We start from the raw sequence: 26,000 nt of genomic DNA on the forward strand, positions 1-26,000 counted from the left end.
GTGGAGTGATCACCCCCTACCCCTGCCTGTTCATGTAATAGACAATATATTGGCAGTATGTCACCACCTGCACCAGTCTCCCTTGTAGGAGAGGAAGACATGACTTGAGGGCTAACCAAACTGCTCTCATTCCAACACACTGATATGCAGGGCTGTCTCCTGCTAAGACCACTGCCTTTGAACTGTCAACTGATTCAGAAGGGCTCCCCAGCCCTTTCTTGATGCATCTGACATCACCATTGGCAATAGGTCTGGGGGACTGAACTGCACACACCTCTAAACAAATTCATTCTGACTGACCACCATTTTAGGGAGGCTATGATGATCTGAGGTATGGTGATCAACGTATGGAGCCTGCCCTGACTTGATGTATAGACCCAAGATATCCAATACTGCATATTTCTCATTCTTAGTTGAGTAAATGAAGTCATGTTAAGTAGTGGCTGCCATAAGACCCAAAAACGGTTTTCCTCTGAGCTGCAGCAGCACTGTTGAATTTTTAAAAGAAACTAGCTTATTTTGAGAAATTTGTCCTCTGATAGAAAAGCTCTCCATTTCACAGAGTACAGTATGGAGCCTATAAATGGAATCCTCTGAGTAGGACAGAGAATTGACTTTGGGCAGTTTAGAAGGTGCCAGAGATCTGAAAAGAGACTTGCTGTAAAAACAATATGGCTTAACAATTCCTCACAGACATCAGGCATTAGTAACCAATCATCCAAATAAGGGTAAACAAAAAATACCCTGATTTCTCAAATGAGAAGCTTCCACAAAGAGGCATTTTGTGAAAACTCTGGGCACAATGGAGAGGCAAATGGAAGCATCTTGTACTGGAAATGCCATCTGGTCACTAAAAACAGAGGTACTTGTGATAGGTGTGATCAATCAACACATTAAAAATGCATCATTAAAATAGAGAGTCATGAATTAATCCATGACCAACAACGAAGGGTTTATGAAGGTCAAAGTCAACATGTGAAAATGGAACTTCAAACTGTACTTGTTCAATTCCGATAAGTCTAGAATCAGATGAAGTCCCCTGTGCCTCTCCTGCATCAGAAAGTAATGGGAATAAAAGCTGATTCTTGGGTATTCAAGGATCCCATCAACTGCTGCTATTAGAAGCAATTTTTCTACTTCTGCAGGAAGAATACCATCATGAGAGGGGTTGTTGGAGACAGAAGGGTAGAGGAGATTGTGTGGGAGATAATCTTTCAAATTGTATGGCATAGCCCCTTTCTACAAACTCTAGAACCCACTGGTCTGACATAAATAGTCTCCATGCATTGATAAAGTGAGCTAGCCCCTCTGCAAAGAAGGGCAGGTTGGAGCTCATTGAGAGCTGGGAATGAGCCAATTATCTTATCAAAACTGAGGCTTGTTATTCCATGGCTAAGATGCTGCTGAAGATGCAAGTTCTTTAGACCTAGACCTCAGTCTGAGAAGCCTCTTATTTTGACGACTCTGGAAGGGTGCAGGCTACTGGTATTGTTGAAGTCTCTAACCTGATTAAGAGTAAGACCAAGACTAGGGGGTAGTGCTGTCTCTGACACCAGAAAGTAGAGGGTCTCCTAGCAGAGGAAATCAAACCCAACTAGTGGCTATCCATTTCATTTCCTTTAATATTTCCAGTAACTTGTCTGTTTTTCACACTGAAAAGACCCTCTCCTTCAAAGGGAAGGTCCTCCAACTTAATTTTCGTGTCTAGAGCTAAGGAGGAAGAACAAACCAGACATGCCTCCTCATGGTCAGAGCAGATACCAACGTTCTGGCAGCAGAGTCCGAAGTCTCAAAAGAGGCCCTAAGGGAACACTTGGCTCCGTTTTGGCCTTCCATTAATATGAGATTGACCAGTCTTCTTCAGTCAGGTAAATCCTGTAAAAATAATGTAATCTTTTTCCATAAATGAAATTGGTAGCAAGCCACAACTTGCCTAAAAATTTTCCACGCAACACTGAGGGACGATGAAGAGAACACCTTCCTCTCCAAAGAATCAAGCCTCTTCCCATTTTTATCAGTTTGGATGGAGTATGATTGTTCAGATCTTTCCCTGTTACTGGTAGTAGCCTCCACAATTGAATTAGGAATAAGGTGGATATGAAAGTAGGAAAACCCCTCAGAGGGCATCTGATGCAACTTGTCATCTTTCTCAGAAGAGGCAGACATCACTCTCACAAATTCAGCTGTCTGTAGCAAAATTATCCAAAATTAGTTAGGATATTCTACTCCAAGTAGCACCAAGTATCTTTCACAGGCACTGCAAGAAGTTTAAAAGTGGACACCATACTGCTGACTAATATACACTAGGTTAGCATATCTAGATATAAATCACATTACCTAAATATATTATGCACACCACACATCAGTATTGATTAAGCACATAATAGTAATATAATAGCAGTAATATAGCTTAAATTGGCCTATGCTTTTTATATAACCCTGCCCACCTAAGCTAAGTATCCTCTTGCATTCACTGAAGAAAGTTTTGGCTTAAGCAAATAGGGAAGCTGTCAAGACCAACAAGACAGATGAGTGCTTCATCATAACAGGAAGGGAGTTACTCTCTGAGGCCAGTACTTAAGTGTCCCAAAGAAAGAGGACATGACATGATTGTTCTACCCTAGTACAGACCTCAGAGGTGCTGTCATGCCCTTTGGTACCTGGAATGCATGTGTTCAAAACAAAGCGATACATCATGGTACCTGAAAAACAAGGTAGAAAGCTGATTGGTTACATCTAATTTCAGATGATGTACATACCACCTTTTATTAGTAAACAGGTAGGGGATAAAAGATGGCTTTAGGGAATGTAACTTTGGGAGCACCTCTGTGTAAGGTGAATGTTATAGTGCTGCATGAGATAGTTTCCCAGAGACCGGTATCTTACAGAACCTTTTTCCAGTATTATTGGATATCTGACTGATAGTGATTTTTTGGACTCTTGAATATATTTCATAACAAACCAAAGTGTGGTCAAACAATTGACTATACAATTTATCAACAATATGATTTCACCAAACAGTGGAACTGAGTAGCGCCCACTGATAAATCGGATTCGTGGTCTAATTCCAAACAGCTCCTTTTTTTGAGCAGGAGATAACTCCTCATCTTCTTTCTCAGACAGCATTTCAGGCATAGTTATCTCTATCAAGGTCCATAGGAGTTATATCTGTGGGATCGCTGGATTGCCAGATCCTTTATACACAAAAAATTAACTCTTCAGCCACACAGAGAGTAACTGAAAAATTCCTAAAGTGGCCTCCAGTAAGGCCACGGACTCCAGGATAGCCAGTCTCCCCAGTAACTGCAGTTTAGGAACATGCCTACAGGAGGCAAAGCATAAGCTGCTACAAACAGAGCGACAGGTCTCTGCATTCTTCTTCTATCTTTCTCTTAGTAAGAATCTGGGTTTGGCTCAGATAGAATGCACCAGAAATAACAACAACGAGGAGTCCTTGTGGCACCTGAGACTAACAAATTTATTTGGGCATAAGCTTTTGTTGGATATAACCCACCTCATCAGAAGCATGGAGTTGAAAATACAGTAGCAGGTATAAATATACAGCACGTGAAAAGATGGGAGTTGCCTTGCCAAGTGAGGGGTCAGTGCTAACAAGGCCAATTCAGTTAGGGTAGATATGGCCCTTCCCAACAGTTGAAAAGAAGAGGTGAATATCAAGAGAGGGAAAATTACTTTTTGTAGAGCTAACGAGGCCAATTCAATCAAAGTGGATGTGGCCCATTCCCAGCAGTTGATAAGAACGTGAGAGTATCAGAGGGAAAATTATTTTTTGTAGTGACCCAGCCACTCCCAGTCTTTATTCAGGCCTAGTTTGATGGTGTCATGTTTGCAAATTAATTCCAGCTCTGCAGTTTCTCGTTGAAGTCTGTTTTTGAAGTTTTTTTTGTTGAAGAATGGCCACTTTTACGTCTGTTATTAAGTGTCCACGGAAATTGAAGTGCTCTCCTACTGGCTTTTGAATGTTACAATTCTTGATGTCTGATTTGTATCCATTTATTTTACTGACACAGACTAACATGGCTACCCTTCTGAAACCTGTCACTAGGAATAACAGTGGATCCAAAGGGAAGAATGGAGATCCAACTCTTTGAGGGGACCCCGTAGGGGTCCTAGAAGGAGAAAGGATGGGGGGGTCAGGGGAAAAACCAGCAATGGTTTCTGGCCTCTTCTTAACAGGATGAAAAAGATGGTCTTGGAACCATGCCTCCTTGAAACCCTGTGGTTTACACCTGGATCTGATGAATGAACTGGAGCTCCACGGTGACAGAGCTTTCAGAAACAGACGATGTTGTCAGGACCAACAACAGATCCAATGAGGTGGACAACATCTGATGCAAAATTATACACAAATCATTTCTCGTTACTGGAGATGGGGGTGGAAAGGATCTCCACTTCAGAAATGTAGCAGCCTTGTCAGAATCAGATGTATCCAATAGTTCTGATGCATGGGAACCAGCAGCACTAACAGAAGCTGTTTTGTCTCTATCTTTGTCTCTTTCTTCGGAGCTGCAACAGATGGAACTTAAGGTGCTGAGGGCCCAGATTCTGACACACTGATCAATTCCATCTTCCTGAATCTGGTCCTGCAGCTAGTAGATACTGCACCAGTGTGGGTGGTCAAACGGTCTCTGAACCTCTCTTCTGGCTCCAGGGCAGTCAGATTCAGCCACCTAGCCCTCGTTTCAGACACCTGTAGCTTCAGTGGCTTGACTGAGGGACCCACGGGAACCGATTCCGGGCCTGACAAGGGTTTCAGTTTCTTGGAATCTTTCAGTAACGTGGTGCTGGTAGCTACGGGGCAGAGACTGGCCTCTTAGACCTAAGATGCAAGGTCTGACTGGATCCAGAGGGCATAGCCTCACCAGCTTCCTTCAAAAGGAAGAGCTGCAAAATAGACATCCTATCCTTGTGGACTCTGGGAGTAAAAGTCCAGCAAATTGAACATCTAGTAGGCATTTCCCCCTCTCCCAGGCACTTGATGCACTGCACATGGTCACTAGATGCCAGGAAGACAGCTAGGCAGGAAGCACACTTCTCGAAGCTTAGTTTCCTCTGTTTCTTTGGTTCCTACATAACCCAGTACCAGGAAAACACTAAGTATACTGAACAAGCTAACACTGACTATTTCTAAGAAGAAAGAAAAACTGACTCTGAAGACACTAGAGCAAATCACATCTGCACAGGCATAGGACAGGACAGCAAACCACATCTGCACAAGAAAGAACTGAAGGAGTGAGGGCACTCTGCCCACTACATAGCCTCTCCCTCAGAAAGCTGGTGACACTAGTGAGAAGGACTGGGGTGGGGAGGGGAGAGTGTGAATGCTCTAGTTTACACTGTTAGAAAAAGATTCTGCCGTAAGGCACCACAACGTGGCGCAGTACCCAGAAGTGGGAATATGCAGAACCACTCAAAGAAAAATACCCAGTCACTCCTGTAGGAAACCAAATAACTTGTGTTTAAGTACAATGTATCTTCCTGAAAGGCATCCAGCCTTGATCGGGATATCTCTAAGATGGAGAATTCACCACTTCCCTAGGGAGTTTGTTCCGATGGTTAAATCACCCTCACTTAAAAATGTGTGATTAATTTCTCAATTGAATGTCTAGTTTTAATGTCCAGCTATTTGTTCTTGTTATGCCTTTCTCCACTAGACTAAAATGCCCTTTAGTACCTGGTATTTTCTCACTGTGACTATACTTACAAACCGCAAGTCACTTCTCAATCTTCTTTTTGATAAACTAAACAAATAAAAGCTCTCTAAGTCTTTCACTAAAACACATTTGTATCCAGCACTCAAATCATTTTTGTAGCTCTTTCCTAAACTCTCTCCAATTTATCAACACCCTTTTTGAAATGTGGACATCAGAACTAGACTCAATATTCCAGTACTGGTCTCAGTGCCATGTATAGAGGTAAAAATCACCTTTCCACTATTCTCCACTCCATTCTTCGTACATCCAAGGATAGCATTAGCCCCTTCTGCCACACCATCTCTCTGGGAGCTCACATTGTCCACTATGACCCCTATATCCTTTTGAGTCACTGCTTTTTAGGATAGTCCCCCATTATGTAGGAATGGCCTACATTCCTTATCTTGCATTTTGCTCTATTTTATTTAAATAGGCCCAGTCCACTCAGTGATCTAAATAGTTCTGTATGACAGCTGTGTCTTCATCTTTCTTTACCACTCTGCCAATGTTGTGTCATTTGCAAATCTGATGAGATCATTGATTAGAATGTTGAATAGCCTAGAACGAAACCCATGCAGGGACCCCACTAGCAACACCTCCATTTGATGATGATGGTGATGATTCTCCAATGACAACTACTTTTTAAGAGGCCATTTAGCCATTCCTTAATCCATGTAATGTCTTTATTTATATCAGAATGTCACGTGTTATTAAGTCAAATATATTACAAAAGTCCAAACATACTCTATCTATTCAGCTACCTTTATCAACCAAACTTTTAAGGTCAAACAAACATGATTTTTCTCATAAAGCCTATTTTCCATAAAACTATGCAGATCAGTATTAATTATATTCCCATTTTCCAGTTCTTTACTGATCTGGGATTCATTTTTCCATATTTTGCAATGGATTGATTTTAGGCTAACTGGCTTATAATTATTCAGGTCATCCCAGTTGTCCTTTTTGAATACTGGCACAACATCAGCACTCTTCCACTCTTCTGGAATTTCGCCCATATTCCAATATTTATAAAAAATTAACTCAGGACTCGGGGGTACAAGTTTTCCAGATCTGCTAATTTAAATAAGTTTATGCTAGTCAACACTGTTTAACATCCTCAATTATTGATGGCCTGGAAAGCACTTGTCACCTTCATGTGATAGAAGATCATCAGACTACTACTTTCCAAAATTAGAACAAAACAAACAAACAAAAAATCTCTTTAATTTACCTTTTCTGCATCAACAACCATTTTACTATCTCCACCTAGTAATGGGCCTATATCAGCGATGGGAAAACTTTTTGGCCTGAGGGCCACATCTGGGTATAGAAATTGTATGGCAGGCCATGAATGCTCATGAAATTGGGGGTTGGGGTGCATGTTCCAGCTGGGGGTGTGGGCTCTAGGGTGGGGCCAGAAATGAAGAGTTCAGGTGTGGGAGGGGGCTGTGAACTAGGGCAGAGGGCTGGGATGTCGGTGGGGCCCTTCTGGCTAGGGATGAGGGGTTGAGGATGCAAGAGGATGCTCCGGGTTGGGACTGAGGAGTTTGGAGCGTGGGAGGGGAATCAGGGCTAGGGCAGGAGGTTGGCACGCGAGGGGGAGTCACGGGTATAGGCTCCATGCAGTGCTTACCACAAGCAACTCCCAGAAGCAGAGGCATGTCCCCACTCCTACACGGAGGTGCAGCCAGGCGACTCTGTGCGCTGTCCTGGCTGCAAGCACAGCCCTGCAGCTCCCATTGACCGTGGTTCCTGGCCAATGGGAGTTGCAGGGGCAGCGCTTGGGGCAGGGCCAGTGTGCAGAGCCCCCTGGCTTCCCCAAGGCTTAGGAGCCAGAGGGGGGACATGCCACTGCTTCCAGGAGCGACGCAGAGTGGGGCAAGCCCCTGACCCCACTCCCTGGCTGAAGCGGGGCAAGCCCTAGACCCCGCTCCCCAGCAAGATCTCAAGGGTCGGATTAAAATGTCTGGAGGGCCAGATGCAGCCCGCGGGCTGTAGTTTGCCCACCCCTGGCCTATATCATTGCCAGGTTTTCTTTTCATGATATACTTAAAATCCTTGTCCTTAACCATACCAGCCATGATTTTCCCCGTGTCTTTAGCAGCTTCCCTGGTCAATTTTCTATACTTCATAACTTCTGATTTCTACTTATTCCTATCCACCTCCCTCCTTTTCTTAACATTTGTTTTTATATAATTTTCTAATTCCTCTCTTCACTTCTCTTAAGCACAATTGACTTTTAACCAAAGTAGTCCTCTTTCATGATTGCCAAAAAGCCACAATCCAATAAATTCTTCTTAAACTCCTCCCAATTTTCATTCACATTTTTCTGCCTAAAATTACCTCCCAATAAATTTCACTCAATTTTCTTCAGCTCTGTGTGGTGTTTGTGTATGTGTGATAATGTCCACAGGGCAAGCAGAACCATAAGCCACCATGTTACCTCTCTGCCTCAGCAAGGGAGAATGTTGCTGGAGCTTTAACTGTGCAGCTCCCTACCACAGCAGTCTGTCCACCTCAACAGCAAACTCCACAAGACACTGTCAGTCTTTACCTTGCCATGCACATAATATTCACTAGACCACAGGTTCAGAGATCACCAGAGACATCTTCTCTGCAGTGTTTAGTCCCTCTCACTGGACACACACAAATTAAATTTGTTGCCTCCAGAGAGACAGTGTACACACCAGCCTGTTGGCTTGCTGAAGACACACTCTACCTTAAAACAGCACTGAGATAATTTATAGTAAAATTAAGAGTAAGTTTATTAAGGGCAGAGATTTAAATGACACTAAGCAGAGATAAAAACAGAAAATGTTACAAATAAAAAACACTTCCTAGTGTCTAAGACTTAAATTTAGTATGTTACAATCTTTGTCTGAACAGCTTTCTCACTTACATCAAGTTACCAGAGTTTCCAGCCCTTCCAGTAAGAGCAGCCAATGTTCACAGAATCAGAGTGCGCTGTCCCCTCTGCCCTTTAAGTGACGGATACAAGAATGTCTTTTTGCTCCCCTTATATTTCCTAAAGTATATTAATTCTCACTTAAGAGCCAAGACCACCTCCTGAGAGGTTCAGACACCAGTGCGTGCCCTGGTGTGTTCACTATGCTGTTTCCTCTGCCAATTGTTAGCTTGATCGCTTTGTTTACCTGACATGTAAATGTACTTTCATTATCCTCTGCCTGTAACCAACCCAGGCAGACAGATAAATCCACAGTCTTGTCTTAGTCAACTTGTTTATTCGGTGCCTCCAAAACAAACACACTTCCAGCATATATATATAGCTTCCTACACAACCATACATCCGTCACACGATATTCATGACTAGGCTGACCAGATGTCCTGATTTTATAGGGACAGTCCCAATATTCTGAGTTTTATATTATATAAGCGCCTATTACACACCACTCCCATCTCAATTTTTCACACTTGCTATCTGGTCACCATATGCATGACCAGCGTGACACCAACTTTTACAGGATACCTTACAAGACACTGATTCACTAAATATTGTGATTGTGATTAGCGTGCCTTTTCCAGTTGGTATAGAGGGGCAATTAGGATCACTTTAAAAAAAAAAAAAAAACAAACAAACACTGATTGAGACTATCCAGTTTGCCCATAGTGAATGTAATCAGGTCATAATCACCAGTCTCTAGGCAAACACTAGCTTCCAGTCCAGTGATCAATTCTACCTTGTGTTGACCTTTTGTATGAGAAAATCATAAGTTTTTAGAAGATAATGATGTTTTATTACTGGCTGCATGAGGTACCTCCAACATGTCTCCCCTAGACTAAAGTGCCCAATGATAGCTTTCTTTCCACATATTACAGATAGACACTTAAGGGGCAACTCATTCTGTTCTCTAATTTCATTCAGTGGTCAGTAACACCCCTAGACCTCCAAGTATACTCTCCTGGACTTTGTTTATTTACCAATGCAAGGATTATGGGTAATAAAAAAGAGGTTTTGGAAATTCTCATTGATGTAACATGCATTTTCCAAATGTAAGACTCGTTTTTGACCATACTTTCTCTAATATAAATACATAGCAACATGTATATTAACACAGAAACGCTCCTTCCCTTTATAACCTACCAAAGCAAGACACTTTACTGTACACTCTTCTGTCCCTGGGGAGGGAATGAGAGAACAAAGAACACATGACAGATGTTAGTCACGTTGCTTAATGCTTTACTGAAACACACTCTGATGATCTTTAAGAACCTATGGGGAATAGAATGAGAAGAAACTCGATATAATTTGCATTACTGAAAGCTGGTGGATCGATTTGCCTGATTAGACTGCTAGAGTAGCTGGTTAAAACTTGTTTAGGAAGGATAGAGTGGATAAGAGGGTGGTGTTCTACATTGAAGATATCATTGTGTTTTAGCATTACTGATAACTCACAACAGCAGAAACTAACAATTAAAAATTCTTTCCACCTTCTTTGTCACTTCGGTTCTATATGTTCACAATGTCTTTATACGTTTGTATGTACGTGTATCACATACACCTTCCTCTTGTGATCATTTAACATCCACCTGACTGCTCCAACTAGTCTCCCACCAAGATTATGCCCCTATTTGTGAGACGCAGGCCTTCAATTTCATGTCAATTGCATAGCCAATGGTACATCTACAAGATTTTCTGCCTTTTTTCGCTCGTGGGACTAGAAGAATCTCTGAGAATATCACTTGGACTTGCCTCTTCTTCGGCTTCCTCCTGAGATCTTTGAAGTTTTCAATAATCTGCCATATCACCAGTCCCAGTGTATATTACCGGTGGAGACTTGCCAGGCAATTTCAGAATCCCTTCACTCCAGAAAGAGACTACACTGTACAGGTATCCTTGTGTCTCTTGCTGAATTCTTTCCATGTTTATTAATATGGAGTCGCTTATGATAACTGCCATTCATATATTCAATATTTCCCTTATATAGTCAGTTTCCTCAGTTCCTCAGTCTTTCATACAACAACAAATTTAAAATTGTTTTGTTTTTAATGAAAACAGTAAAGCCACAAGAACTGGCAGGGAGCTCAGGAGCAGGCACAGTATCTGAAGCTACTTTTAAATGTATTTTGAAACTGAGCAGATTTCAAGTTCATGGTGTCCCTTTAAAATGCGCAGTTTGCTCAGTCGCCAGATGAAGGGATCCCAGCTAACTGCATTTAACACACACACACTGCTAACCTCCTCCATCCTATCCCACCCCAACTCTTCCCCCCGGTACCTCTCCTTTAAGTGGCGGAAAAGGGAAGTTTGCTGCTCTAGTCCATGTTTCTCCAGTTCTGCAAACTCTCAGAGCTGTCTGGGCAGGTTGTAGGGGCCTGACAGGGATGGAACTGACCCAGCTGGAGGGCAGACATCATACCTTCAGCCTCTTGCCTGAGAAGAGGACAGCACAACCTCTAGAGACAGAAGGTTCCAGCTGTGGCTTCCTATAGCACCAGTCAGCAAAAAAAAACTGATCAACAATAGCAGTTACAGGAGGAAACCTACTGAGTACTATTGACCAATCATTATCACATTCTCATCCACTCCCCCTTCTGCAGCCTCCCATCCCCAGCAACAATTTGAAATAGTAAAAACATTGTGTGTTCCCCCTTACCCCATTAGAGCTGGAAGTTTAGAGCAGGGGCGAATGAGAAACAGATATTCTCAGTACTCTCTTAGAGGTTTATTATTAATAATTATTATAAGATTCACCTACGCTTATCATAGCAATCAAACAATCTCCTAGTTCTTCATAGGGACCAAAACCCCAATTGCTCTTCTCTGTTCAGTTGCCAAGACCTCCACTTTGTCAGCAGAAACATCTTTGACAAACCAAGTTAAACAAATGAGAAGAGCATAAAACAAACTGAAAATAATATAACAAAGGTACAGGAAGTTTATATTATTGTATTATTTTTACATTTAACTAGCTGATTTTTGTGGGGAGGGGTATTTTGTTTAAAAGAAGATGCCACAGAATCCAGAAACCTTGCTGCAACATTTAGGACCAGATTACTGCAAAGTCCAAGAGACCTTGGTCCTTCTTAAGGTCCTCCCCAAGTTTAGGACAAATTAGCCAAATTTAAATATAAATGGCTCTTCTACCATTGTTTGTACATCTTACACAGCTCTAAAAACTTAACTCCAAATAAAACAGTCAATAAGGTTGAGGTTATGAACATATAAATTCAAAAGCACCATGAAGTAAAAGATTGTTAGCTGCACTCAGGAAGACGCAAGATGGCCTGGAGTTAGAAACAGTTGCAGGGAGAATCAGTGCCCTCAAGTTGAAAAAAGAGATCAAAGTTGGTATAGTTTCAGAAAACCGTACAGCTATTTTTTTTTCCAAAAAATGGAAATTCATACAATACTAATACTAATTGGTTGAGAAATCAAGCATTCGAAGTCTAGAAACATGAAGGTTGGACATCCAATCTCAACACTGCATCCCTATGCAGATGCCTTACAATATGGCCTCCCTTTATAAAATGCTTTATATCATCAAATATGTAACAAAATCAGAATTTCTTGTACCTTTTACACAATACACAAACATACCATATTCCGATCAATTATCTAGAAATCAAATAATGTGAAGAGCAGAGAATATGCCACTTCTCTGAAAAAATAGTTAACAGAAGACAGATTATTACTGGTATTCAAAAGCTTATTTTAGTTTACCTCTTTAAACTCTGAATAGTCTAGAATATTGCATTAATTCTGCTGCCACATTTAAGATCTAAATTGCACAGGGCACCTAAAATATTTTTGTCAGGAAAAATTAGATTTATCAGTTACGTCTGTAACAAATTTAAAAGTTTATTAGAGAACGTTTAAATAAAAATGATACAAAGAGTTCAAAGCATCAGTTGATGGTCATTGGGGGCAACATACAGAGTATAGGGGGACGCTGGTATGTGGGAATTGGTTAGCACATAACATATACAGTCTGCAAGGTCCCCCAATGCGGGGTGTATGGTGGGTGGGATCAAGAAGCAGTAAGGAAGCAGTGAGGGTACATCGCTCATACAGTGGGTTACTCCGACAGCGGCAGCGGCAGCTCGGGCGAGGGGCAGGAATCTCCCGGTGGCCCGAGCAGCGGCGGCGGAGACACAGCGCGCGGTTTCCCGGGCAGCGGCAGCCCAGATGCGGGGCAGCAGTTCCCCAGCGGCCCAGGCAGCGGCGGCGGAGACACGCTGCGGGGCTCCCTGGGACACGCCAGTCCAGACGCGGGACAGGAGTCCCCCAGCGGCCCGAGCAGCGGCGGCGGAGACACGCCGCGGGGGCCCCCGGGACGCGCCAGCCCAGACGCGGGAGAGGAGTCCCCCAGCGGCCCGAGCAGCGGCGGCGGAGACACGCTGCGGGGCCGCCCGGGCAGCGGCGGCCGGGGCGCGGGGCAAGGATCCCCCGCCGGCCCGAGCAGCAGCGGCTGGAGCACGCCAAGGGGCTGGCCGGTTTGCCCAGGCAGCGGCAACCGGGGCGCAGGGCAGGGGTCTCCCGGCGGCGCCGGCAGCAACGGCCAGAGCACGTGGTGGGGCCCCCCAGGCCACGCGAACAGCTGGGCCGCGGGGCAGGGATCACCCGGCGGCTCAGACCGCATCGGTCCCAGCGCGACGCGGGGCTCCCCAGGCCCGACAAGCTGTAGCGGCGGCCAGGGCGTGGAGCAGGGATCCCCGGGCTGCTCGGTCAGCAGCGACCAGAGCACGCGGCCGGGCATAAACAATTTGTAGCACTTATCCCCAAAGCTAAATTCCATTCCATTTCATCAGGAAAAAACACATGTCTATATCTCATACATTTACATCAACAAAAATCCCACAGCCATGTCTAAAATAAGCAATAATACACCAGTAAGGACAAATACTAACATTCCAAACCATCCTTGAACATAACAACGTCCCCAAACAACTCCTTCTGCAAGTTGAGCTCTGGCAAATTCCAGCATTTAAGATTCCACTGAGAACATCCTGACTATATTAATTCAAATCTAGATGATAAATGAAGAACCTTGGCTGATGTTAGTTATCAGGATAGTAAACAGGAAAAAAGAGAGTCCCTTTGGCAGCCAGGACCCAGACAACACAGATCATAATCAGCATCCTGAACTGCATACTGTAGCAAATAAGAAGCTAGTTGGGCATAAAGCATATCTTTAGAAACACATCCAATCTTGATTTAAAGACTTCCGATGATGGAGAATTCACCACATTCCACAGTAAGCTGTTCAGTGGTTAATTACTATCACTTTTAGAAGTGTGCATCTTATTTCCAGTTCAATTTTAGCTGATTTTAACCTCCAGTCATTAGCCCTTGTTATTCCATCAGCTGCTAGTAAACAATTAAAATATCTTCTCTCTGTGACAGCAAAATATGGACTCTATTCAAGTCAACTCTCATCTCTTTATTAAACTAAATGGACTGAACTCCCTTAATTTGATTGTAGAATGTTTTCCAGATTTAAAGTTATTCTTATAGTTCTTCTCTGAACCCTCTCCACTTTTCCTTCATTCAATCTGAAATATGACCACAGTGGAACAGAGTATTCCTCTAATGCTCTCACCAAAGCCATATTACAAAGGTAATATCACCTTCCTACTCCAATTTGATATTCCCCTGCTTATATACCCAAGTACCATATCAGCCTTTTTAGCCACAGCAACACATTGGAAGATCATGTTCAGGATACCGAAAGTATGACCTAAACTTTTTACTCCTGGGGGAATTCTGCACCAAAAAACTAAAAGTTTTTCACACATTATTTTTAAATTCTGCAAATTTTATTTGTCAAGATAACACTACATAATCACACCAGTTTCAATTATTTTGTTAATTTATTTCAAAATATCTGTGAGCAAGTATGTCTGTAATTATACACACACACACACACACACACACACACACACACACACAAATTCCCCAGAGAGTAGAGAGTTAAAGAAACCCCTATGACAACCCAGTTCTTGTTTTTCAGCCCACTTTCCCTCCCCACAAAGCCCAGACAGGGGGCCAGACACCCACAACCCCACCGCCCCAGAGCTCACCTGCAGGGGCTCCACCCAGCCAATACACCCAAAACCCCTCTTCCCCAGAGCCCAATCGTCCCCGTCCCCTCCCAGCCCAGATACCCGCCACCTGCTCAACAGGCCAGCTATGGGCCTCCCCCTTGCCCAGACACCCGTCCCCCTCCCCACTAGCACCGGACTCAACAGGCCTCCAATTGGGGCTGAAGTCAAAGGTGCCAGGTCTTGAGGCCCAGACCGTGGGCACCCCACCGAAGGACGCACCCTGCTGGAGTCCCCTCATGGCTTAACAGGGGGAACAATCCCTGTCCGCCTTCTTTTTCTTATACAGCACCGGGGACTGTGAGCGGTGCCGCCTGGTAGCACTCCCTTACGAGTCGGGGAGCAGTGCTGGTGCTCCTTAGAGGAGTCCTTCCTCAGTGCCGGGACATCTCACACTGATGATGCTTCCGGTGCCAGCTGTGGGCGGAGGGCCAACTGCATCAGGAGGAGAGCATAGTCCTGCTCTCTCTTAGTCCTGGGTCTAGAGCTCCTGCAAATTGGGCACTTATTTGTCTGATGGCCCTCTCCTAAACACTTGAGACAGTGCGGATCATCTGTGAGCATAAGTTTTGCACACCTCTCGCACACCTTAAACCCCTGCGACCGAAGCATACCACAGTGATGGGGAAACTAGGGTGGGGGGAAGCCCCCCAAAGTACGTCCAACTAACTACAAACTACTATATAATGAAACTAACAACTACATACAACGAAGAAAAGGGAACCACTAGGTAGGCACTTTTGAATGCACGAGACTCAGCTGCTTCAACGATCATCACTGGCGGTAAGAAGGAACTGAGTAGGCGGCAGGGACCTATATACACTATATAAAGGCGCCACTCCAGGGATCTCCACAGCCCACCCAATGGGTACCGCTAGAGGAAAAACCTTCAGATGCTTATGCATGCGGCATGCGCACACACCTATTGGAATGCACATGAGCAATCACTCGAATAACTTCTTTAAGGTTTCTTTCCACCAAAAAGCATGTTTTTTCTGCTCTGTTTAAGCAGGGACAGTTCACACAGGCTGCTACCGCTGTGCAGTCCATCTTCAAAAGATGACAAGTAAGATTTGTTTCTGAAAGCCAACGTGCATCTGTTCCACAACAACATATAAATTTCTTTCCATTAGGTACCAGACATTTTGTGTAGTTTTCAAACCAAGCACTGTCCCCACATCATATAAAACTATCATCATCTCTAGTCAGATACATCCCAAGAAGATTTTGTAGGGGCGTTCCATTCGTATCTGGCCAACGCACTGTTTGGAGCATCTCTTCACTGAGACTACTGATGCACCAACATCTCCAACTGCATCCACAAACACAGTATAATCTGCTCTAAGGATCTGAGATGTAACTGGACTGGGGGAAGAGAGGAGTGGAGGAACCTTGACAAGATACAAGGCCCAGTAGAGAGGCAAGTGATCTCACCTTGACCATTTCCTAGATGTGCACAAAATTAATGAGCTACTCCAGCTGGAACTTTTGGTGGTATACAGATGTGAAGAAAAGTATTTTGCACATCTATATTCACCAGAAAAAACGTTGGTCTGAGGAGTGAAGGGGGGACCCATGAGATTCCATTTAATTTTTGACAATGGACTAATGAACTAATTAGTTTTGTAGTTTTAGATGAGTGTCCCTCTTGTTTTTTGAGAAATGGAAAAAAGTTAAGCATGCTCCTAAGAAATAATCAGGATGGGAGAATCAGTAAGTGGCTCCGTTGTCAAGAAGATAAATTGAAAACTTGCCAAAAGAATGCTTAGGGAAGAACAGGGAAAGGGATAGAAAATAATTACACTGAAGAAAGACGAGGCTGGTGAGGCTTTATTTATATATACTCAGGGCAAACTGATTCTCTCCATAGTGAGATGGGGGGGGGGGTAATGTTACAGAATTCTTCTATCTGGCTATCCAGTGTGGGAGGGAGAGAAGAATTCTGTAACATACCACCACCACCCCCCATGTCACTATGGAGAGAATCAATTTGCCCTGAGTAACTGCAGTCCATTTTATTTTATTTTATTTTGGGAGGAGGGGGGGGTTGAAATCGGTTCCTTAATTACCCTACTGAACAGTGTGAACTGACATGTAGAGGATGCTTATTCTGACCCCTGCTCTGGGAAGGCCAGGTCCAAAAGGAACTGGACTGTAAAGGTTTATAGACTCATAGACTCAGACTCATAGACTCTATGACTGGAAGGGACCTCAAGATGTCATCGAGTCCAGTCCCCTGCCCTCATGGCAGGACCAAATACTGTCTAGAACATCCCTAATAGACATTTATCTAACCTACTCTTAAATATCTCCAGAGAGGGAGATTCCACAGCTTCCCTAGGCAATCTATTCCAGTGTTTAACTACCCTGACAGTTAGGAACTTTTTCCTAATGTCCAACCTAAATCTCCCTTGCTGCAGTTTAAGCCCATTGCTTCTTGTTCTATCATTAGAGGCTAAGGTGAACAAGTTTTCTGCCTCCTCCTGATGACACCCTTTTAGATACCTGAAAACTGCTATCATGTCCCCTCTCAGTCTTCTCTTTTCAAAACTGAACAAACCCAATTCTTTCAGCCTTCCTTCATAGGTCATGTTCTCAAGACCTTTAATCATTCTTGTTGCTCTTCTCTGGACCCTCTCCAATCTCTCCACATCTTTCTTGAAATGCGGTGCCCAGAACTGGACACAATACTCCAGTTGAGGCCTAACCAGCGCAGAGTAAAGCGGAAGAATGACTTCTCGTGCCTTCTTTACAACACACCTGTTAATGCATCCCAGAATCACGTTTGCTTTTTTTGCAACAGTATCACACTGTTGACTCATATTAAGCTTGTGGTCCACTATGACCCCTAGATCTCTTTCTGCCGTACTCCTTCCTACACAGTCTCTTCCCATTCTGTATGTGTGAAACTGATTGTTCCTTCCTAAGTGGAGCACTTTGGATTTATCTTTATTGAACTTCATCCTGTTTACCTCAGACCATTTCTCCAATTTGTTCAGATCATTCTGAATTTTGACCCTGTCCTCCAAAGCAGTTGCAATCCCTCCCAGTTTGGTATCATCCGCAAACTTAATAAGCGTACTTTCTATGCCAACATCTAAATCGTTGATGAAGATATTGAACAGAGCCGGTCCCAAAACAGACCCCTGTGGAACCCCACTTGCTATACCTTTCCAGCAGGATTGGGAGCCATTAATAACTACTCTCTGAGTACGGTTATCCAGCCAGTTATGCACCCATCTTATAGTAGCCCCATCTAAATTGTACTTTCCTAGCTTATCTATAAGAATATCATGCGAGACCGTAGCAAATGCCTTACTAAAGTCTAGGTATATCACATCCATCGCTTCTCCCTTATCCACAAGGCTCGTTATCTTATCAAAGAATGCTATCAGATTAGTTTGACACGATTTGTTCTTTACAAATCCACGCTGGCTACTCCCTATCACCTTACCACCTTCCAAGTGTTTGCAGATGATTTCTTTAATTACTTGCTCCATTATCTTCCCTGGCACAGAAGTTAAACTAACTGGTCTGTAGTTTCCTGGGTTGTTTATATTTCCCTTTTTATAGATGGGCACTATATTTGCCCTTTTCCAGTCTTCTGGAATCTCCTCCGTCTCCCATGATTTCCCAAAGATAATAGCTAGAGGCTCAGATACCTCCTTTATTAACTCCTTGAGTATTCTAGGATGCATTTCATCAGGTCCTGGTGACTTGCAGGCATCTAACTTTTCTAAGTGATTTTTTACTTGCTCTTTTTTTATTTTATCTTCTAAACCTACCCTCTTCCTGTAAGCATTCACTATATTGGACATTGAGGACTTTGATTTGGAATTCATTCATTCCTTTTTTTTAAACTTAAATTTCACTACCACATTATGGGAAACAAAACAAGTCTCCCAAACAGTATTCTGTGATCCAATTTATCCCTGCCTAAGAGGCCATGGGGTGATTATATCAGCCTCTAAAGGGACAGAGGATTATTTGGGGGACACTGTCATTGAATGATCCAGCCAGGGAGAAAAGTCTTCCCAAGGGTCTCCCAGTCCAGTTTATACTTATTAATAAACATGGCCTAAAATCCTTAATATATGATACTTCCCAGCATTATCTTTATCAAAATTACTCCTTGGGGAATTCTGCACCACCGCACAATGCAGAATTTTGCAGAAATGAATGTTGTGCACACAGAATTTCCCTTCCCCTACAGGTTTCAGAGTGGTAGCCATGTTAGTCTGTATGAAGTGGGTTTTAGCCCACGAAAGCTTATGCTCAAATAAATTTGTTAGTCTCTATGGTGCCACAAGTACACCTCGTTCTTTTTGCTTTCCCCTACAGAACTTGGCTGCAGTGCTGCTAGCCGCCACTAGGGGCCACTGGACCCGGCAGAGCCCAGCTCAGACATAGAAGACACTGCTGGAGGGAGGGGGAGAGAACTAGAGCTGTGATTCTCAAGTTTTAGCAAGTCTCCGAGTGCGACCTCCCCCATAAATTAAAAACACTGTTTAATATATTTAACACCATTATAAATGCTGGAGGCAAAGCGGGGGTTTGGGTGGAGGCTGACAACTTCTGACACTCTATGTAATAACCTCACGACCCCCTGAGGGGTCCTGACCCCCAGTTTGAGATCCCCTGAACTAGAGGGTTCCTGATAGCTGCAGTTCCCAGCTTCCCCTGAGGGAAGGAGATGGCAGCATGCAGGAAACTCTATGCAAGCCTGGGACCAAGCATCAAGCTGTTTCTCCCTCTGGATCCCTGGGCTCTGGGGTGGAAGGGGCAGGTGTCTGGGCTGGTGAAGCCACGGCTGGGCTCTAGGGGGGAGAGAGGGCAAGTGTCTGGGCAAGAGGGGCCCCCCTATGACTGGGCTCTGGGGAGGAAGGGAGTTGGGTATATTATCTGGTCGGGGAGATCCGTGGCTGGGCTCTTAGGGGGAGGGGCTGTGGGTGCCTAGCCCCTTGGCTGGGCTCTGGTGGAGTGGAAGGGGACAGAGAAAGAGGAACTAGGTTGTCACAGGGGTTTCTTTAACTCTACTCCTGGGGGAATGGGGGAGAAAAGAAAGAGAGAGAAAGTAAGTATACTGTTACAGACATACTTGCTAACAGGTATTTTGAAATAAATTAATCAAAATAATTGAAACTGGCATGATTGTGTACTATTATTTTGACAAATAAAATTTGTAGAATTTTGAAATATAGTGTGCAGAATTTTTATTTTTACAGTACAGAATACCCCCAGGAGTACAAAATGAAGACAGACAAGGTCTTTTCCCTACAAGTTTATCAGGATAAATGGAGAATCTTTTTCTAGTTACAGGATGAATCTTTAGGATCCTCACAACATATTTTCATGACATTGAGGATCTTGGCAGACTCTGGAATTTGGGATGCAGACTCTGGAATTTCAGTATCAAGCTCAGAAGAAGGGAGATCTCCCCATCCTCTGTAGCCACAGCAATAGCACAGGATGGAAAGATGCGGGGCAAACAAAGGCTTGTAAGGTCTGCTCAGTTTGAAGGAAAGCCAGATTCAAAAACTGGAGAATAAATACACTTGTTAGAAGAGTCAAGAGGAAGAATGCTCTGCCACAGGGAGAACCTCGGCAGGCATCTTTTTGGGGGGTGGAATCTACCATGAACTCTGTCTGTACTCCAGCAAATACCTGTTTTTTACCAACCCTGAAGATAGGGTCTTCCTTTATGCTATTTGCATTTGGTAAGGAGGGAAGGAAGAGGGAAAGTTCACCAGGTTTTGGAGAGCCTTTTCATCAGTGCAAACTCCTGGGGAATCTGGAAGACTACCGTCACCCCGCAAGCTCACCATCCTGCCAGCGAAGAGCAGATAGGTCCTGTTAACGCAAATCACTCTTTCATGAGCCACCAGAACCTGCCTCAGGAGGGAGGACCAGGACCTGAGTTGGGACCAAGAGTGGGCTGCACAATGACAATACAATTGGTGCGCTCTGTTCTTCCACATATTCCCCATCCTGTTACCGTGCTGCAGCTAAAGGCTGAATGACAGCCAAGCCTTGTGAAGGGGAAGGGAAGAGTCACAAAATGACAATTTCTCATTGGATACCAGAGAAGCATAAAAGAAGCATCCCATTAATTTGCACCAGTGGAACCAGGAAGCATTAACACTTGCTGAAGCAATAAGCTGGTGATATTGTGAAGTTATTTCTTTAATTTTGTTGTTCTCTGAACTGCATAAGGGACAGAGGCTAAGGTTATCTTTGTATTTATTACATTATTGCTTTAGAATGGTACCTTTAATGTAAAACTGTAAAATTCTGCTAGCCATCTCACCAAGTGATTTGCTACAGCATGGGAGTAAAATATAATCACTTATCTATCATCAATGTTGTAAAAGTTGGAAATTAGATTTTGTACTTAGGCTGGTAGGTTTTCATAAAAATATGCCAAGGCTGCTTTAATGAATTCCTTCATTCCCAATGAAAAGCATATTTACTCAATCACCTGTTAGAAATTTCAAGTCTCTCAAAGTTACATTAGGGAAAGTAATCAGTCAACTACAGCTTTCAAAATCAGGTCAAAAGCAGTGCCTGTGACGCAGAGATCTGTATCCCCAACCTAATGTGAATTAGTGAAAAGGAGAGTAGCAGAGGACATACCTTGGAACTGCTCCCAAAACAATCAAGTTCGCTTTTTGTTTGTTGTTTCCAATTACAGCATTTTTCATATCTCTGTAAATCCAGAAAGAAAAACAAACCCTGGTAAATTATGCTGAGCTACTAAGTAAATTTTATAGAATTGAGCCCTGTTTCCACAGATTCTATCAAAGTCTTTCAGATCTCCATGCTGCACCTACATGGCTGAACACTGCTTCAGGACACAGTATTTTCCAACATCTTTGGCCACAAAACCCAGATCTCCAGGTTTCCACTATGCTCCAATTCATTCAAATGAGCAAAAACCCACACCACTTCACATTAGAATCACATGTGGAAGTGAATCATTACTGATGAAGTCAGATGGACCACTTGTTCATGCCCACCCACTTCATCCAGCATCTAAAATAAGTCAGCTGTGGGGAAAACATTAAACCTCAGTAACGTGAAATCATAAAAGACGGTTACTCACCTTTGTAACTGTTGTTCTTCGAGATGTGTTGCTCACATCCATTCCAGTTAGGTGCGCGCGCCGCGTGTGCACGTTCGTCGGAAACTTTTTACCCTAGCAACTCCAGTGGGCCGGCAGGTCGCCCCCTGGAGTGGCGCCGCCATGGCGCTCGATATATACCCTTGCCGGCCCACCCGCTCCTCAGTTCCTTCTTGCCGGCTACTCCGACAGTGGGGAAGGAGGGCGGGTGTGGAATGGATGTGAGCAACACATCTCGAAGAACAACAGTTACAAAGGTGAGTAACCGTCTTTTCTTCTTCGAGTGATTGCTCACATCCATTCCAGTTAGGTGAATCCCAAGCCATACCTAGGCGGAGGGGTCGGAGTGAGAAGTCGCGGCATGGAGTACTGCAGATCCGAAGGCCGCGTCCTCTCTTGACTGCTGGACCAGGGCGTAGTGGGAAGCAAAAGTGTGGACCGATGACCAGGTCGCTGCCCGACAGATTTCCTGGATGGGCACACGGGCGAGGAAAGCCAGCGACGACGCCTGTGCCCTGGTAGAATGCGCAGTCACACGGCCCGTAGGAACGTGGGCCAGCTCATAGCAGGTCCTGATACAGGACGTTACCCATGAGGATAACCTCTGCGAGGAAATGGGAAGCCCCTTCATGCGGTCCGCTACTGCCACGAAAAGCTGGGGGGATTTGCGGAACAGTTTGGTCCTCTCCACATAGAACGCGAGAGCCCTACGGACATCAAGCGAGTGGAGCTGTTGCTCCCTGCCTGAAGAGTGAGGTTTTGGGAAAAAAAACGGGAGGAATATCTCTTGGTTGATGTGGAAGGCTGAAACCACTTGGGGAGAAAGGCAGGGTGTGGCCTCAGCTGCACCTTATCTTTATGGAAGACTGTATACGGGGGGTCTACCACGAGAGCCCGGAGTTCCGACACCCGTCTAGCTGAGGTGATAGCTACTAGAAAGGCAGTCTTCCAAGAGAGATAGAGTAGGGAGCAAGTAGCTAACGGCTCGAAGGGGGGCCCCATGAGCCGAGACAACACCAGGTTAAGATCCCAGGTTGGAGCAGGGAGTCGGACGTTAGGGTACAAACGTTCCAGCCCTTCAGGAATCTAGTCACCGTCGGGTGAGAAAAAACGGAGCGGCCATCCCCACCCGGGTGAAAGGTGGAGATAGCTGCCAGGTGGACCCGCAAAGACGATAACGCCAGGCCCTGTTGTTTGAGGGACCAAATATAGTCTAAAATATTGGCCACCGAAACTTCCATAGGGTGGAGACCTTTCTCCACGCACCAACAGGAGAAACGCTTCCACTTGGCCGAGTATGTCGCCCTAGTGGAAGGCTTCCTGCTGCCCAAGAGTACCTCCCGTACCGGGGTGGAGCAGCGCAGTTCAGAACTGGTCAGCCACGCAGGAACCACGCCGCTAGGTGCAGCGACTGCAGGTCCGAGTGACAGAGAGTCCCGTGTTCCTGGGTGATCAGGTCCGGGTGAAGGGGCAGGGGAACTGGGTCGGCTATGGCAAGGTCCAGCAGCATGGGGTACCAATGCTGCCTGGGCCACGCCGGGGCTACCATGATCACGCGAGCCCTGTCCCTGCGCACCTTCAGAAGGACCCTGTGGACCAGCGGGAACGGGGGAAACGCATAGTACAAGTGGGTCGTCCACGGAATAAGGAAGGCATCCGCTATAGACCCGGGCTCCCTGCCCTGAAAGGAGCAGAACGCCTGGCATTTCCTGTTCCCCCCGGACGCGAAGAGGTCCACACGGGGATAACCCCACCTCTGGAAGACTGAGAGGGCGACCTCCGGGCGAAGGGACCACTCGTGTGAGAGGAAGGATCTGCTCAGGCGGTCCGCCAGCGTGTTCCGTACTCCGGGGAGGAAGGAAGCCGTGAGGTGAATGGAGTGGGCTACACAAAAGCCCCAGAGTTGCATCGCCTCGTGACATAGGGGAGAGGATCTGGTGCTGCCTTGTTTGTTGATATAGTACATGGTCGTCGTGTTGTCGGTAAACACCGCGACACAACGACCCCGAAGCTGGTGACAGAACGTTTGACAAGCAAGGCGGACCGCTCTCAACTCCCGCATGTTGATGTGCAGCTTCACCTCCTGCGGGGACCACAGGCCCTGTGTTCTCAGGGATCCCAGGTGGGCCCCCCAGCCGAGATCTGAGGCATCCGTCGTTAGGGACACCGAGGGCTGGGGTGGGTGGAATGGGAGCCCCGCGCACACTACGGACTGGTCTAGTCACCAGCTGAGAGAATCCAACACCCCCTGAGGGATTGTGATCAGTATGTCTAGTGGTTGCCTTGCCGGCCGGTAATGTGCGATGAGCCACAACTGGAGGGGCCTCATGCGGAGCCGAGCGTAACTGGTCACAAATGTGCATGCTGCCATGTGGCCTAACAGGGTTAGACATGTCCGTATTGATGTTAAGGGGGCTGCCCGCAATCGCTGAACGATCGCCGACAACGCCTGGAACCTTGGTAATGGCAGGAGAGCCCTGGCTACGGTGGAGTCCAGGACGGCCCCGATTAACTCCACCCTCTGCGTGGGGAGCAGGGTGGACTTGTCCACGTTGATCATGAGGCCCAAGGTAGCAAACAGGCCGGTGATCCTGCGGACGTGGCTGCAAACCTGTAGCTCCGACGTGCCCCGAATTAACCAATCATCTAGGTAAGGGAACACGTGGATACGACTGCGCCGAAGATGTGCCACAACGACGGCCATGCATTTTGTGAACACCCTCGGAGCCGTAGAAAGGCCAAATGGGAGGACTGCAAATTGGTAGTGAAGGCGGCCCACCACGAATCGAAGGAAACGTCTGTGGTGTGGCCAAATGGCAATGTGAAAATAAGCGTCCTGCATGTCGAGGGCGGCGTACCAGTCTCCCGGATCCAGGGATGGGATAATGGTCCCCAGGGATACCATGCGGAACTTCAACTTCACTAGGTATTTGTTGAGCTCTCGCAGGTCGAGGATAGGCCTGAGGCCTCCCTTGGCCTTGGGGATCAGAAAGTAGCGGGAATAAAACCCCTTGCCTTTCTCGTTTTCCGGAACCGCCTCTATAGCTCCTTTGTTGAGGAGCGTCTGCACCTCCTGCCGAAGGAATTGCTCGTGAGAGGGGTCCCTGAAGAGGGACGAGGAAGGGGGGCGGGAAGGAGGAAATGATATAAACTGCAGGCGGTATCCCGTCTGCACCATGCATAAGACCCAGCGGTCCGATGTTATTTGGGTCCACGCTGGGAGGAAAAACGAAAGGCGGTTGGAAAACGGGGGGGAAGGATCCGTGGGGAAAACTGTTACTGCGCCCTCGGGCGCACCTTCAAAACGAAGGCTTGGGCCCAGGCGGGGGCTTAGAGGAGCTTTGATTCTGCCCCCCTTGGTTCCCCGAATGTCTACGCCTTTCATTCCTGCCACGGCGCCTATTAAGGTCCTGCCGTTGGCGGAACTGGGGGTATGGCCTGCGCTGCTGTTGCTGCTGTGGCCGGAAGGGTCTGCGCTGCGTTCCCGGCGTGTGCATCCCGAGGGAGTGCATAATGACCCGATTGTCTTTAAGACTTCTGAGTCTGGGGTCTGTCTTTTCTGAAAACAGGCCCTGGCCTTCGAACGGGAGGTCCTGGATGGTGTATTGGAGCTCCGGTGGAAGGCCAGAGACCTGAAGCCAGGAGATACGGCGCATCGTTACCCCCGAGGCGACGGTGCGGGCAGCAGAGTCTGCAGCGTCCAAAGAGGCCTGCAACGAGGTTCGTGCAACCTTCTTGCCCTCGTTCAGAATGGCCGCAAATTCCTGACGGGCCTCCTGTGGCAGCAGCTCTTTGAATTTGTCCGCTGCCACCCATGAGTTAAAAGCATATCTGCTGAGAAGGGCTTGCTGGTTTGAAACCCTGAGCTGAAGGGCCCCAGCCGAATAGACCTTGCGGCCGAGGAGGTCCATACGCCTGGCCTCCTTGGATTTGGGGGCTGGAGCTTCCTGTCCGTGGCGCTCCCTCTCGTTCACCGACTGCACCACCAGGGAACACGGTGTTGGGTGGACATGGAGGTACTCGTAGCCCTTGGAGGGGGCCATGTACTTCCTCTCGACGCCCCTCGCCGTAGGGGGGATGGAGGCCGGTGACTGCCAGATTGT

At 45.8% G+C, this 26,000-nt stretch overlaps 2 protein-coding genes across 6 annotated transcripts in view; one reads left to right on the plus strand and one right to left on the minus strand.

Annotated features, from left to right (window-relative positions):
- PPP2R3A (protein phosphatase 2 regulatory subunit B''alpha) overlaps window positions 1-26,000 on the plus strand; it is a 767,863-nt gene that overhangs the window by 513,632 nt on the left and 228,231 nt on the right. The gene's annotated exons all lie outside the window — the stretch shown is intronic.
- ARMC8 (armadillo repeat containing 8) overlaps window positions 1-26,000 on the minus strand; it is a 191,165-nt gene that overhangs the window by 151,591 nt on the left and 13,574 nt on the right. For 4 of the 5 annotated variants that reach the window (XM_050965445.1, XM_050965441.1, XM_050965444.1 and 1 more), the window contains exon 3: window positions 21,411-21,482. The exons of the other annotated variant lie outside the window; for it this stretch is intronic. In XM_050965445.1, the coding sequence (XP_050821402.1) occupies window positions 21,411-21,482 (72 nt within the window). The remainder of the gene's footprint in view (window positions 1-21,410; window positions 21,483-26,000) is intronic. 5 annotated transcript variants of the gene reach the window in all.

The sequence above is a fragment of the Gopherus flavomarginatus genome, chromosome 8 (assembly GCF_025201925.1).
Source record: "Gopherus flavomarginatus isolate rGopFla2 chromosome 8, rGopFla2.mat.asm, whole genome shotgun sequence".
NCBI lineage: Eukaryota > Metazoa > Chordata > Testudines > Testudinidae > Gopherus > Gopherus flavomarginatus.